Raw genomic sequence first — 12,618 nt, 5'->3', positions numbered from 1 at the left:
CTATGAGAAAAAAACAAATCACCTCCATATCATGATGTAGCAAGTATAGTCCATGCTCGCGTTGTCTTCTTTGACCATTGCCTTTTCTTTTGATAACGTTTCTTTTCGGTTAAAAACACACTAAAAACTATCGCCACTGCATCCTCTTCGTCCACAATGATTGTTTACTCTGAAGTCACGTTTGATCTCGAGGGATTTTGCGAGATTTCCCGTCTGACCTGGGAATGCTCGGGAGTCAAATCGGTTCGTGTGTGATGTGTTGATTTTGCCGTGTGCTGCGCACCACACACTGTACCACTAAAACTGTTAGATCTGTGATTTTTTATCGCCGTGTGTGGGGTCTCTCAGGATTGGAAAATAAGACCAGGTACTATTTCAGATCATGGTCCCATTTATATGTCAGTTCATCTGAATAATAAGAAGAAATCCACCCTCTGGAGACTGAAATCAAACATTCTGAATAACCCAGTTATTACAGATAAATTAAACAAAACAGCAATACTATGAGGTAGGTGGAAAATCACTAAAACTCCTATCATATAGGTTAAGAAAACAACAAGCGGATAGAACTATATAAATAAGAAACTCTGCAACAAATGACATAGAAACTAACCCGGAGAAAATCCAGCAGTGCTTCCAAAAATACTATAAAACATTATATTCCCAAACACAGACAAGCAACGACGACCGGATTGATGCCTTTCTGGCCCAGATAAACCTTCCAAAGATCACTGAGGAGCAAAATGGAAAATTGATATCTAAAATAACAAAAGAAGAAATTCATTCAGCAATTAGGAAAATGAAAGGGGGGAAGTCACCAGGGACAGATGGTTTTCCCACGGAGTGGTACAAAACAATGCAAGATCAACTAACTCCAACATTATTAAAAACTTTCAACTGGGTTTTGGATAACAAAAACATCCCCCCCTCATGGAGGGAGGCAATTATTTCGGTTATACCTAAGGAGGGGAGAGACAAATTGGAATGTGGGAATTATCGTCCTGTAAGTCTTCTAAATAATGATTATAAATTATTCACTTCCATATTATCTAAAAGGATAGCATTGATACTACCAATATTAATACATAAGGACCAGACCGGCTTTGTCAGACAAAGACGGACCCAAGATAACATCAGAAAAACACTGCACGTTATAAGACACGTCACACAACAAAAACTGGAGTCACTGATACTAAGCTTGGATGCAGAGAAAGCGTTCGACTCAGTGAGGTGGTCATTTTTATATAAAGTACTTTCAAAATTTGGCTTCCATACAACTATAATTGACACATTTGCGGCTCTATATAACAATCCAACAGCTAGAATCAAGATCAATGGGGATCTAACCAACCCACTAATTCTTGAGAGAGGAACGAGACAAGGGTGTTACGCGTCGCCTCTTTGCCTTACTTATAGAACCCATAAGTCAACTGATTAGACAGAGGTCGGATATAAAGGGGGTAACAATGACATCTGGGGAACAAAAACTATCCCTATTTGCTGACGATTTATTGATAAGTATAACACAGCCTACACAGACGCTCCCAAAACTGATGAAATTGCTAGAGGAATTTGGTCCCATTTCGGGTTATAAAATGAATATCAACAAAACTCAAGTATTAACATTTTACCATGATCCACCACCCTCAATTAAGACCATGTTCAATTGGAAATGGGAATGGACCTTCCCTGCTTACATGACTACTACCTATGGGCTGAAATATGTGCCACCAGAAACTGAATTTGAATCATTTATATTTGAATTTGAATTGCTAAACTTGAATAATTGTATAATAAATAAATTCAACTCTCTATATATCCTCACATTTAGTTCTCACTATTCAGATTCAGATCAGCAAATTCAATTTCAAGTTACTGAGACAGACATCCGGGTACTTGGAGGATGAAGGAAGAGCAATCGAGCGCAGATCGATAGGTAGAGTTCAGTGGCGCAGGATTAGCACTAAAGATGCCAAACTGTTTTTGGATGTTGGAACGAAAGAAATGACAAAAACCAAACAGCAAGGGATAACAGTTCACAGGTGAGAATGTGTTTTATGATATATATGCCGCCTTGGACCTGCAATCCTGCCAGCTGGGGGCGGCGGAGGTGGAGAGTTCCGTGGCCGGTGGCGCGTCTCTTTCCCGGGCAGGAATACTGCTTTGCCTCGCTGCTGCGCCGGTCCCCGCTCATCCAGATCGGACCGGCCAAAGACAGAGTGGTGATCGGCAGGATCTATCACGTAGTCCAGGACGACCTGTATGTAGATTTCGGCTGGAAGTTCCACTGCGTTTGCCGGCGGCCGGCGGACGGAGAGAAGCTAAAGCGGGGCAGCAGGGTCCGTTTGCGGCTGCAGGATCTGGAGCTCACTGCCCGCTTCCTGGAAGCCAAAACCGACACCACGCTGCTGGAGGCCCGGGCCGTACTGCTGGGACGGCTGGAGGGAAGGGAAGCCCGGGAGAACTAGAACCAGGACTCAGCGCGTGACTGTCACAGCCTGCTGAAGTTTAAATCAGAGGTTTCCTAAAGGGAGTCTGGCGGGACTCGGACTGTGGACGACCGAAACCTGATTTTAAGTCTCGCTAAATAAATAACTACATGCAGAACTAAATGAATGAATAGTGGAGGAGTGAGCGCCCGGACTTCGTTCTGTCTGTTTAAACTTCACTTTGAAGCAGAACCTCTTAGTTCAGAAGGGTGAAGTTTCTGTTTGGACTCAGATCTGTGAACTGATTATAATAAATATTCTTTTATAAACACATGAATTAGTCTCTTTGTTTTGTTTGTTACTGCACATGATGATAAAGCTACACTTTTAAATCACAAACAAAACTAACTTTAATATGGTATATAAATGCTCTAAGGAAGGAGGACACGATCAGATATTAGAGTTGATTAAAAATAGACTCAAATAATTTACTATTTTGCGTTTTAATGTGGAAACATCTTGTATAAACTTAGGGGACTGGCTCTTACATCACATTGTATTGCAGCCTTGCTGATGTACAAAGTAAACCAATGCAATTCAAATGTTTAAATTAATTAACTTGTATTGTCAAATATGGATAGTCACACTATTTTGCATGCAGCAGGCTAGGCTAAGGTAGGTAGCGATAGTTCATTTTAAGTTTACTTAAGTGGAAGAATGTGACTAATAAACCTAGGCCTACTAACACCAGGCATTACATTGTGAACATTGTTAACAGGTAGATTATATTATCTATGAGTCTCTGGGTCAAGGCGAGGCTGTGCTCCAAAACGTATGTGTTGGCCGAAGAGGAGTCCTGTGTATCTGCGCCACTGAACTCTACCTATCGATCTGCGCTCGATTGCTCTTCCTTCATCCTCCAAGTACCCGGATGTCTGTCTCAGTAACTTGAAATTGAATTTGCTGATCTGAATCTGAATAGTGAGAACTGAATGTGAGGATATATAGAGAGTTGAATTTTCAGTGAAGATCAAAATTGATTGGACTTCAGTTACAAACGAATAAATTCTGTAACTGCCTCTGTCGCCAGTTTATTTCATGTATTAGCACCTTTTATTATTTCATTTCTTCTGAATTGTACGTTTACAGCAAGACGGAACTAATTATTGCTTCCGCCCGAGTGTTTTCACCCGAGCACCTTTTAGCGACGCACCGAGGAAACTTTACCGCAAAAAGCAAATTATTTTTCCACTGTTATCGTGTTTAAGTACATACTAACAAAGAAAGTATACAGAAGAAGATAAAGGACGTTTAAAAGGATGTTTAGCACCTCTGTGTGATAAGCAGCAATGAGGTTTGTTGTCTATTTATTTTGCTATGAGGGTGTTGGTGTTTACGTGCGTCATTTTTTGGTGTAAAATATACATAAAGTGTCTAGCTGTATGAGCTTGATTGTAACGCCAGATGTGTGAGACATGCATATAGCATTATTTTGTTAATGTATTTTTTCTTTCTTTAAACCAGTTCTCACGGGTTTACCAGCATTAAAGCCCTGTATTCAAATCAAGACCTCTTGCCTCATGCCTGTCACTGGAGGAGCTACAAATTCAATTTCAAATTATATTATTCAGATTAAATTTTTCAATGCAATGATTCAAATTAAACAATACAATTTCAAATTATGTGATTCAAATTCAGTTTTTCAATGCAATTATTCAAGTTTAGCAATTCAAATTCAAATATAAATGATTCAAATTCAGTTTCTGGTGGCACATATTTCAGCCCATAACTACCATGCAGCCCAACTGAGACCTTTAGTCTGCCTGTGTTCACCAACATATACTGCAGCATGGAAGGAAATAGAAAGCACGATGGTTAACGGCAGTTCCAATAACCGCCCTACTAAGTGATAACAAATTACAAGGAGAACAGGAAATTCCCGACAACTCTATAGCAGGCAGCTTTCTGAAATCCTGGCAGACATTAGTCAAAATTTGCAGATTAGGGGAGGCATCTAAAATTATGAGATGGTGTGCCTATGATTCAGATTTTGCACCAAACAGATTTAAGACATGGATCTCAAAAGGTTTGACTACCTACTATTCATTTGTCAGCAAAGGGGCATTTCAAAGTTTTGAAACATTACAAAAAGATCATGGACTGGGAAAAGATGACTTTTTTAGGTACCTGCAAGTGAGACATTATTTCAATAAAAATCTTAAAGGGGTGTCGGGAACAGGTGAATCAGGGTTCATGGAGATATTTTTATCATTAACAAAACCCAAATCAGACAACAAAATTATTTCCAAATTATATAACTCCATACAATTATCTAAACAAGAAAATACAGAATACATAAAGAAGAAATGGGAAATGGAAGTAAAGGTGACGATCACACAGGAAAGCTGGGAGAACATATGCCAGCTACAATGGTTCTCAACTGGATCAAACACATGGCGGGAGTTCTGCTGGAAAAACATGGTAAGAGTTTTTATCACACCCGTACAGAAACGACATCAAGGCAGTGGAGACGCTTGTTGGAGACTTTGTGGGTCAAACGGAGCAAACCACTTCCATATTTTCTGGGACTGCCAGGCAATAAGGCCTTACTGGGAAGAGATCCACAATCATATAGAAAATGTATTTAATGTTAAAGTTCCATTTAATTGTGAATCTATGTATTTGGGTAATCTAATGTTTGAAACATGGAACATTCAAGATAAAAAATTGTTGGCTATACTATTGGCGGCCAGTAAGAAAACAATCACGAGGAAATGGTTAAAAGTAGAACCACCCACCATTGATGAATGGATTGAAATTGTTTATGATATTTATGTTATGGAGAAGATATCTTTTTCCCTCAAGGTTGAAAAAGAAAAATTCTATAAGATCTGGACCAAATGGACTGAATATCTAAAACCAATCAGATCTGATTTCATTTGAAGATATTGGTGCTTTATGCGGACCTGCCCTCTTTCTTATGTGAGGTTTTGAATACCCGAATTGATGCGCTCCCCGGTTCTGTTTTACTTTGTTCCTAAAAAATCCCAGAAGGGCAATATGGTATACAAAAGTTGTAATCATTGTATGTGATGGAAATTTGCAACATTTATTTTCTAAATAAAAAGATAATTATAAAAAAAGAAATTCTTCTGGACTGTTATCATTGCTTTGAAGGGTGAGTCAGGTCAATATTATACTTAACTAATTACTGCAATTGTGAATCAATGCGTCTGTTAGGAAATAATTATGGTAATTATAAAGAAGTGGTTATTTCTCTTTCCTTCAACTGACTTAACTCAAATTTTTTGTTTTGTTCCCTTTATTTCCTTTGCAAGAAGTACACAGGACTCCCCAACCAGAACTGACATGGACACAGGAAATCTAAAGTTAAGTATTTTATTTTCAATCTTCACGGTTAACATTTTCAGGATACATAGCAATCTTTCAAAACTCATAGAACTAGAATTCAAATCAAATTTGTTCAGATACGTTCATGTTTTCTTTCTTCTTCTTTTCCTCAGCACCATCAGACCCAGTTCCTGTGTGTCCTGCTTGTGAATCAGTGCTCTTAATGTTTATGTACCGTAATTACCAATAAACTCAATAACTTGTAGTCATTATGTTTCTGTCTTAATCTAAAACCAATATTTGTGTTGACAACATTCACACATAGTGTACTTTACAGAAGATGAAATTAAGCCTTCTAGATCATACTTTAGACTTTTCACACACATTTGCTTAAGATCAGGCTTAATTTGAGCCGGAACATGTTCCGGCACCTCTGACATTGGATCCGGAACCTTTTTTATGTCAGAAATATATTTTTATATATCAGAAAAAATGAATCGCCTAAATGAAAAAAATAAACTACTGTTTGTGTAGTGTTCAATGTTGTTATCTGTCTTGTTAGGCTTTATTCCCCATTGAAGTTCCACAAAAATCTTGTGTTTGCATTTCCGATGTGTTTTGAGGTGTAAGACGGAGGGGGGAGAGGGATGGAGGGATGGGAGGCACCTCAACAGCGCGGCGCTGCACTTCTTGTGACACAAGCACTTGTGCTGCTTGAGATTGCTGTTATAGCCTCGTTTCACTCCGGTGAAAAATGTCAAAAAGACAACAAAATTTGCTTAACTTGTTCAAATACGCTGGCCAGTCGGATCCCAAACAAGCAAAAACCGTTTCTGCCGATCAAGAATTTGTAGACCACGGTGGGTTTTTTGGTTAATTTAATAGTCCGATGGATAATTGCTGCTTGTGAAAACGATTGTTGCAGTGTATTTTTTATTTAATTTTTTATACATTTCGCACTGATGCAGTGCATGTTCTGAAATAAAAATAAACATTGCCCTGATGTACACATAGCGTTGTTTAGGTTTTTTTAGTCAGAGAAGCTACATAGGCTGTGTAATTTTTTTACCCCCTTTTTGAGTCGCCGGATCCACCCCCCTCTGCGCTCCGGGACCTCCTACTTTACAAAATTAAGCACTGCTTAAGATCAATGACGTTATTCACACACAGTGCTCAGGGGTAGTAATGTTATTCTTAGTACTGATTGTGTATGTAGGTTTAAAGTCTAGGACCCTAATTGAACAACAACAAAAGTGACTTGTTCATAAACTAAAATATGTGGGCGGATATAGCAATGGACTCCTCACTGGTGTATGCCGACCTTGAAGGGGGCGTTTGCTGGTTGATCTTCTGGTGAAGACACAAAACAATGCTAAAATGCGCCCAATATAGAATGAATGAATGAGGAAATGAGAGAGCACTGTGTCAGAGGGAGGAGACGGAGAGAAGAAAACCTGCTCCTGACCAGGTTAGGTTCACAGGCTCAGTTACCATAGTAACTGACTCACAGGTTAAGTTACCTCTCTTTATGAAACAGAAAACCCAGAGTTTCCCTCATCTCAGGATTAACAAACTCATTTTTAACTAAACCTGCTTTCTGAAACGGACCTCTAGTGTCTAATTGCACATCCTGTATATCCACACACCTGCGTGCTGGAGGACTGTGCAGACCCACTGAGGGATCAGTCGCTGGTGGATGAAGGACGCATTTGCCTTGGTTGTCTTCTTTGTGTTGGAAGAAGGGATCATTGACCTGGTCCAAATCTAACCGCATAAATACACTACAGGACTGTAAATACACACAGGTAAAGAGAACACACAGGAAGTAAACAGCGGCACAGGGCTGCTTTTAAGAAACTTACTAATGCTGTATGGGAAAGATCAAGGATACTTAAATATCAGCAGTGTTCTTTATCACTTAATCAATATTTAAATAATTACTTTTTAAGTAATTGAGGTCATCATAACACTGTGTGGAAGAGTTCTTGAAAACACATAAGAAATTAATAAACAAACACTTTTTAGGTTTACACTCCCTAATTCCACATTCCATATATCCACACACCTGCCAAGCACTCCCATTAAATTCCAAAACATGCAATTTGCATTATAAAATATCTGTTCATACTGAATAAAATAAATGACTGGACACTGAAACACAATGCTAATACATATTTTGCATTAAGTAAACTATGGATTGAGTATAATTATGCAGGTTTAAATTATTTGTTATTACATCTTCTCATTGCAGACGAGCAGACAGGGAGCCAGATGGAAACTCCAGAATATGCAGTTGCCATTTTCCATATGGGAAAGACAAAGGGCCGTGTCTTTTCCAGTGGGGCAAGACAAGCTTGGTCCAATTATGTGAAAACGGCACTGGATAATGACACTGCTGCCCACTGGCCCAAACTCAGGACCCTCCACAACACAATGTGGATCCACTCCACTGGAAGAAGCAGGGGATGATGTCGTCCAGTCTAGGCCTGTCAGTGGCAAGTGTCATCCACCCATGTACACGGCGGTAGGCCTACCTGATGATGTCATCCGAATGGAGACGGGGCTTCCAGATATGGCCATGTTCAGACGGGTGGTGGGGCTTGTGCAGCGTTTTGAAGGCTCCATTGTTTATGCAGCTGGCTGGAACGTAGAAGGGGTACGTTTAGAAGACCAGGTCTTCATGACACTCATGAAGATCAGGCAAAACTATCCACATCTGCACCTAGCACAGCTGTTCTGCTGCAGCACTGCTACAGTAGCCAACATTGTGAAAACGATTATTCATGTGCTACACAAAGTCTTGTTTAAAGCAGTGATGGCGACAGTGCCCAGTCAGCACAAGAATGCCTACAGCACGCCTGCTTCATTTAGACCGTCCGAAGGCAACTGCAGGATGATAGTGGACTGCACAGACGTCCATATTGAAGCTCCCAAAGAGATGGACAAGGCCAAATTAACATATTCAACTTACAGAGGGATGCACACCTTTAAGGTACTGATATCTGTGGCCCCAAATGGGGTCATAAATTACTGAAGTGCACTCTACTCTGGCTCTGTCTCCGACAAAGCAATCACGCAGCAGTCGGGGATTCTGGACCACCTGGTTGCTGCTGACCTGGTCTTGGCGGACAAGGGTTTTCTAATTTCAGACATTGTGCCAGAGGGCGTAACAAGTAAATATACCACCCTTTCTGAACAAAGGAAAATGTATTGAGAGTGAAGTGAGGGCGCCAAAAGAGATTGCAAAAAACAGGATTCATGTCGAGAGGGCTAATGCTAGGGTGAAGGAGTTTAGAACCCTTGACCTGATACCCGCTCACCTACGAAGCTCAGCCAATGTCTCGGTGCAGCTGTGCTGTGCATTGGTCAATCTTCAGAACCCCCTAATATGGGAAGTAGGCAGCACCCTTGCTGAAAAATAGTAAGCACAAGCTTATCTGTCCTCTCTGCATATTGACAAACACATACACACACACACACACACACACACACACACACACACACACACACACACACACACACACATATTAGAGCAGGTTGAATTTGACATATAGCATAATATAATAAATCTTAAGAAATATATTTATTCTCTATAAGCATCTGCTTCAGTTTAGTTCATGGAATCAAATAGCATCTGATATTTATCTGCCTATTCATTATTAGTTACCTTCGGGATAGATGAAGCGGTTGACCTGCGGATGTTTTCAGAGACGGACCTTGTGTCTTTCAGGACCTGGCTGATGATAGGCCATTTTTCTGGCCAGATGGCAGCCTTTGTACCCTTGGCCCGGGGGTTGCAACTGTTGAGGATGTCAAAAAGGGTATCTATAACCTAGGTAGAGTCAAATTAGTTGAAATGTCACACAAGGCTTTCAAACCATAGAGTTGACATTGATCATTACTAAGAACATCATATGGATTTCCATGCACTTGGTCTTCAAAAAGGTTCTTGTGACCAAAACATCAACTTCACTTAAATAAATCAATACATAGGTAATATTGTTGGATTTAGATTGCATTTCTTCCCTTATTGAATTCCACTGTTCTTTGCATTATTATTAGAGCGTCTCTGAAACTGGAACTTAATGTCTGAGCAGCCAAGTTCACCTTCATCTTTTCATTCTCAAAATGGACGTGTCGCCAGGTCAACCTGTTCCCCATACGGAGGCCAGCATCTTCCTGGACATTCTGCAGGTCCTCCAGAAACTGCCAGCATATGGTACCAGTTGAAGACCTCAACTCCCTATGTCTGAAGCAGGTTTCTCATAAGCATGTGAGGTGGATCAAAAATAACATAAACTGGGGATCCAGTTGTTGGATGTTCGAAATATGGCTTTGGGATCCCAGTTGCTTGCACATTACACCCCAGCTGAGTGCACATTTTAACATTAGTGACATGGCCATCCATAGTTGTGGCCCACACACGGATATTACAGTCACTCAGTACATGTAGAATTTGTATCACTAGTTGGGCCTGTACATCTGTCAGAGTTGTGTGAGGTAGTAGGACACAGGTGACTTCCAGTACCCCTTCAAGCAAAAAACCATCATGACCAGGGCTTCTGTGGCTTCAGTCTCATCCTCATCATTAATTCCTAAATTGACAAACTCTTTCATTTTCTTTGATGATGAAAAGTAATTACATAAATACTTGGGTGCCAGGTTATTTCTTATCTTAAAAACTAAACACAGTTTAAGTTGAGAAACTCTCTCCTCCACTCTGAGCCACTTAAGACTGGAGAAATGGTCAGGGAGAAGATGTGTTCTAGGATGGACTTTAAGGACCACTCTGATCAGTTTATTTTGACAGATCTGTAGCTTGTCTTTGAGGCTTTTAGTAATCCCGTTCTTAAACCTTTCTACCACCGATGTGTTGCCCTTTTGATGTATACCCTCCTGTTTTTACCTCTTATGAGTTTCTCCTAATGTCAGCAATTGATTTTTTTTTTTTTTTATGATGTACAGGCATAGTCAAGATGGCATTGAACAAGAGCATCAGCCAGTATTTTCAAGGTGTTACTATCTAAGAGGCTGGATATATTCTTGCCAGGAACTTAGTCCTTTGGCTTACCTTTGAGATAATTTTTCGGGCCATAAACTCCCCTGATAATTTGTTGTCTATTATACAGCCTAAGTAAGTGACCGCTTCCTTGGCCATGATTTCAACATCACCTACGACTACCCTAAACCCCATAGACATAGACATAGAAGAAAGCTTTTCAATCCATCAATTAATGTACAAAATAGTAAATTAGTTAATGCTGTGTCTACCTTATCAAGGTTCTCACTGAAGGTAAAGGGAGTTTTACTGTGTCCTTCAAATACCGATATGCCTTTGGACCATAAAGGTGTAAAGTGAGCAGGAAATCCCTTTGATCTCTGGTGTAGTGTTTGCTGAGGTGCACTGGAATGGCTACACACAGTAATATGTATTGTCTTGTCAATATCATAATTGTATAACAACATGGCCTGCTACTCCTATTTTGATTACTTTCATGAATATCACAATTTACTTATGTAATCTTATCTAAATAATTCTTACCAGAGTACACATGGAGCATGTCTTCCAACTGTGTGGTCAGAAGATGTTGTCCCCTCATGGCTGACATATGTGGTTGTACAGCATGCCTAGCCCTTTTCTCTCTTCGACGTGTATTTCTTAGTTGTCTCTCTAAATCTCAATTTCGTTTTTGAGCTATCCTCAGCTTCTTTTTCATATTTTCAAGGCTTGGACAGCAGTAGCTGTGGTCCTAATAACATAAAATATACAGATGTATCATGATATCCATTTTTTTTAGGCTATACTTTTTGAAATGATAGATTCTTAAAAAACAAAGCTAGTAGCTATTGCTATAATGTATATGCTGTTTGTGTGGTTACTTTCAAACAGAACATTCCCATATCTAACTAACCAGGCAGTGAGGTGAGACAGTGTCTTGAGGAGGATGCATCATTGATCGTTTTCGTTTTAGATTTTGGGCCATTTCCTCTACTTCCATTTTAATAACAGCCCTTTGGGAATTTGTTATGGTCCTTGGCTTAATAATAATAATAATAATAATAATAATAATAATAATAATAATAAATTTTATTTGAATTGCACTTTACATTTCAGCAATCTCAAAGTGCTACAAAGCATATAATAATGCACTTAGGAAAATAAAAATATCAAGGTTAATAAAAATATTTTGGAAGAAAACCTATAAAATACATTTAGTACAGTGCTACAGAGCATACAATAATGCACTTAAGAAAATATAAATATCAAGGTTAATAAAAAATAGTTAGGAGGAAAACCTATAAAATACATTTAGTAAAAAGCTTTCTTGAAAAGATATGTTTTGAGGTTTCGTTTGAAAACATCTGTAGATTGTGGGGTCCTCAGGTGTTCAGGGAGGGTGTTCCACAGCCTCGGAGCAGCAGATAAAAAGGCCCTATCACCCATGCTGCAGAGCTTGGTTCTGGGGACTTGGAGGGTGTTTGTGGATGCAGACCGGAGGGTGCGTGAGGAGGTCTGGCGGGTGAGGAGTTCCTCTAGGTAAAGGGGGGCATGTCCGTGAATGCACTGGTGGGTTAGGAGGGAGACCTTATATTCTATTCTGAGTGGGACAGGTAGCCAATGAAGAGATTTCAGGATGGGGGTGATGTGATCATGCTTGCGCACCCTCATCAGGATCCTGGCAGCGCTGTTCTGGATGTATAGTTATCTCTGGATGCTCTTGCCAGAGATCCCGATGAGGAGTGCATTACAGTAGTCCAGCCTGGAGGAGATAAAGGCATGGACAAGCTTCTCCGCATCTGAGTTTTGGACGCAGTTTGGCAATGTTTTTAAGGTGGT

The 12,618-nt window shown here is 39.9% G+C and overlaps 1 protein-coding gene across 1 annotated transcript; it reads left to right on the top strand.

The window, feature by feature from the left end:
• Nucleotides 1-2,066: 2,066 nt before the first annotated feature.
• Nucleotides 2,067-9,202, top strand: LOC120573525 (28S ribosomal protein S28, mitochondrial-like). The gene is made up of 2 exons (XM_039823311.1): nucleotides 2,067-2,451; nucleotides 9,054-9,202. The coding sequence occupies exons 1-2, from the start codon at nucleotides 2,067-2,069 to the stop codon at nucleotides 9,200-9,202; spliced, it is 534 nt and encodes a 177-aa protein (XP_039679245.1).
• The last annotated feature ends 3,416 nt before the right edge of the window (nucleotides 9,203-12,618 follow it).

The sequence above is a fragment of the Perca fluviatilis genome, chromosome 14, assembly GCF_010015445.1.
Source record: "Perca fluviatilis chromosome 14, GENO_Pfluv_1.0, whole genome shotgun sequence".
NCBI lineage: Eukaryota > Metazoa > Chordata > Actinopteri > Perciformes > Percidae > Perca > Perca fluviatilis.
The sequence above is the reverse complement of the archived record's forward strand: the minus strand, read 5'-3'. Positions and strand labels throughout refer to the sequence as shown.

Bases quoted from the DNA above. Each gene is read 5' to 3' on its own strand.
- LOC120573525 (XM_039823311.1), top strand. From the start codon at position 2,067: ATGCCGCCTTGGACCTGCAATCCTGCCAGCTGGGGGCGGCGGAGGTGG. The intron at 2,452-9,053 runs AAGCCCGGGAGA...TCGAGAGGGCTA, and splicing joins GGGACGGCTGGAGGGAAGGG to ATGCTAGGGTGAAGGAGTTT.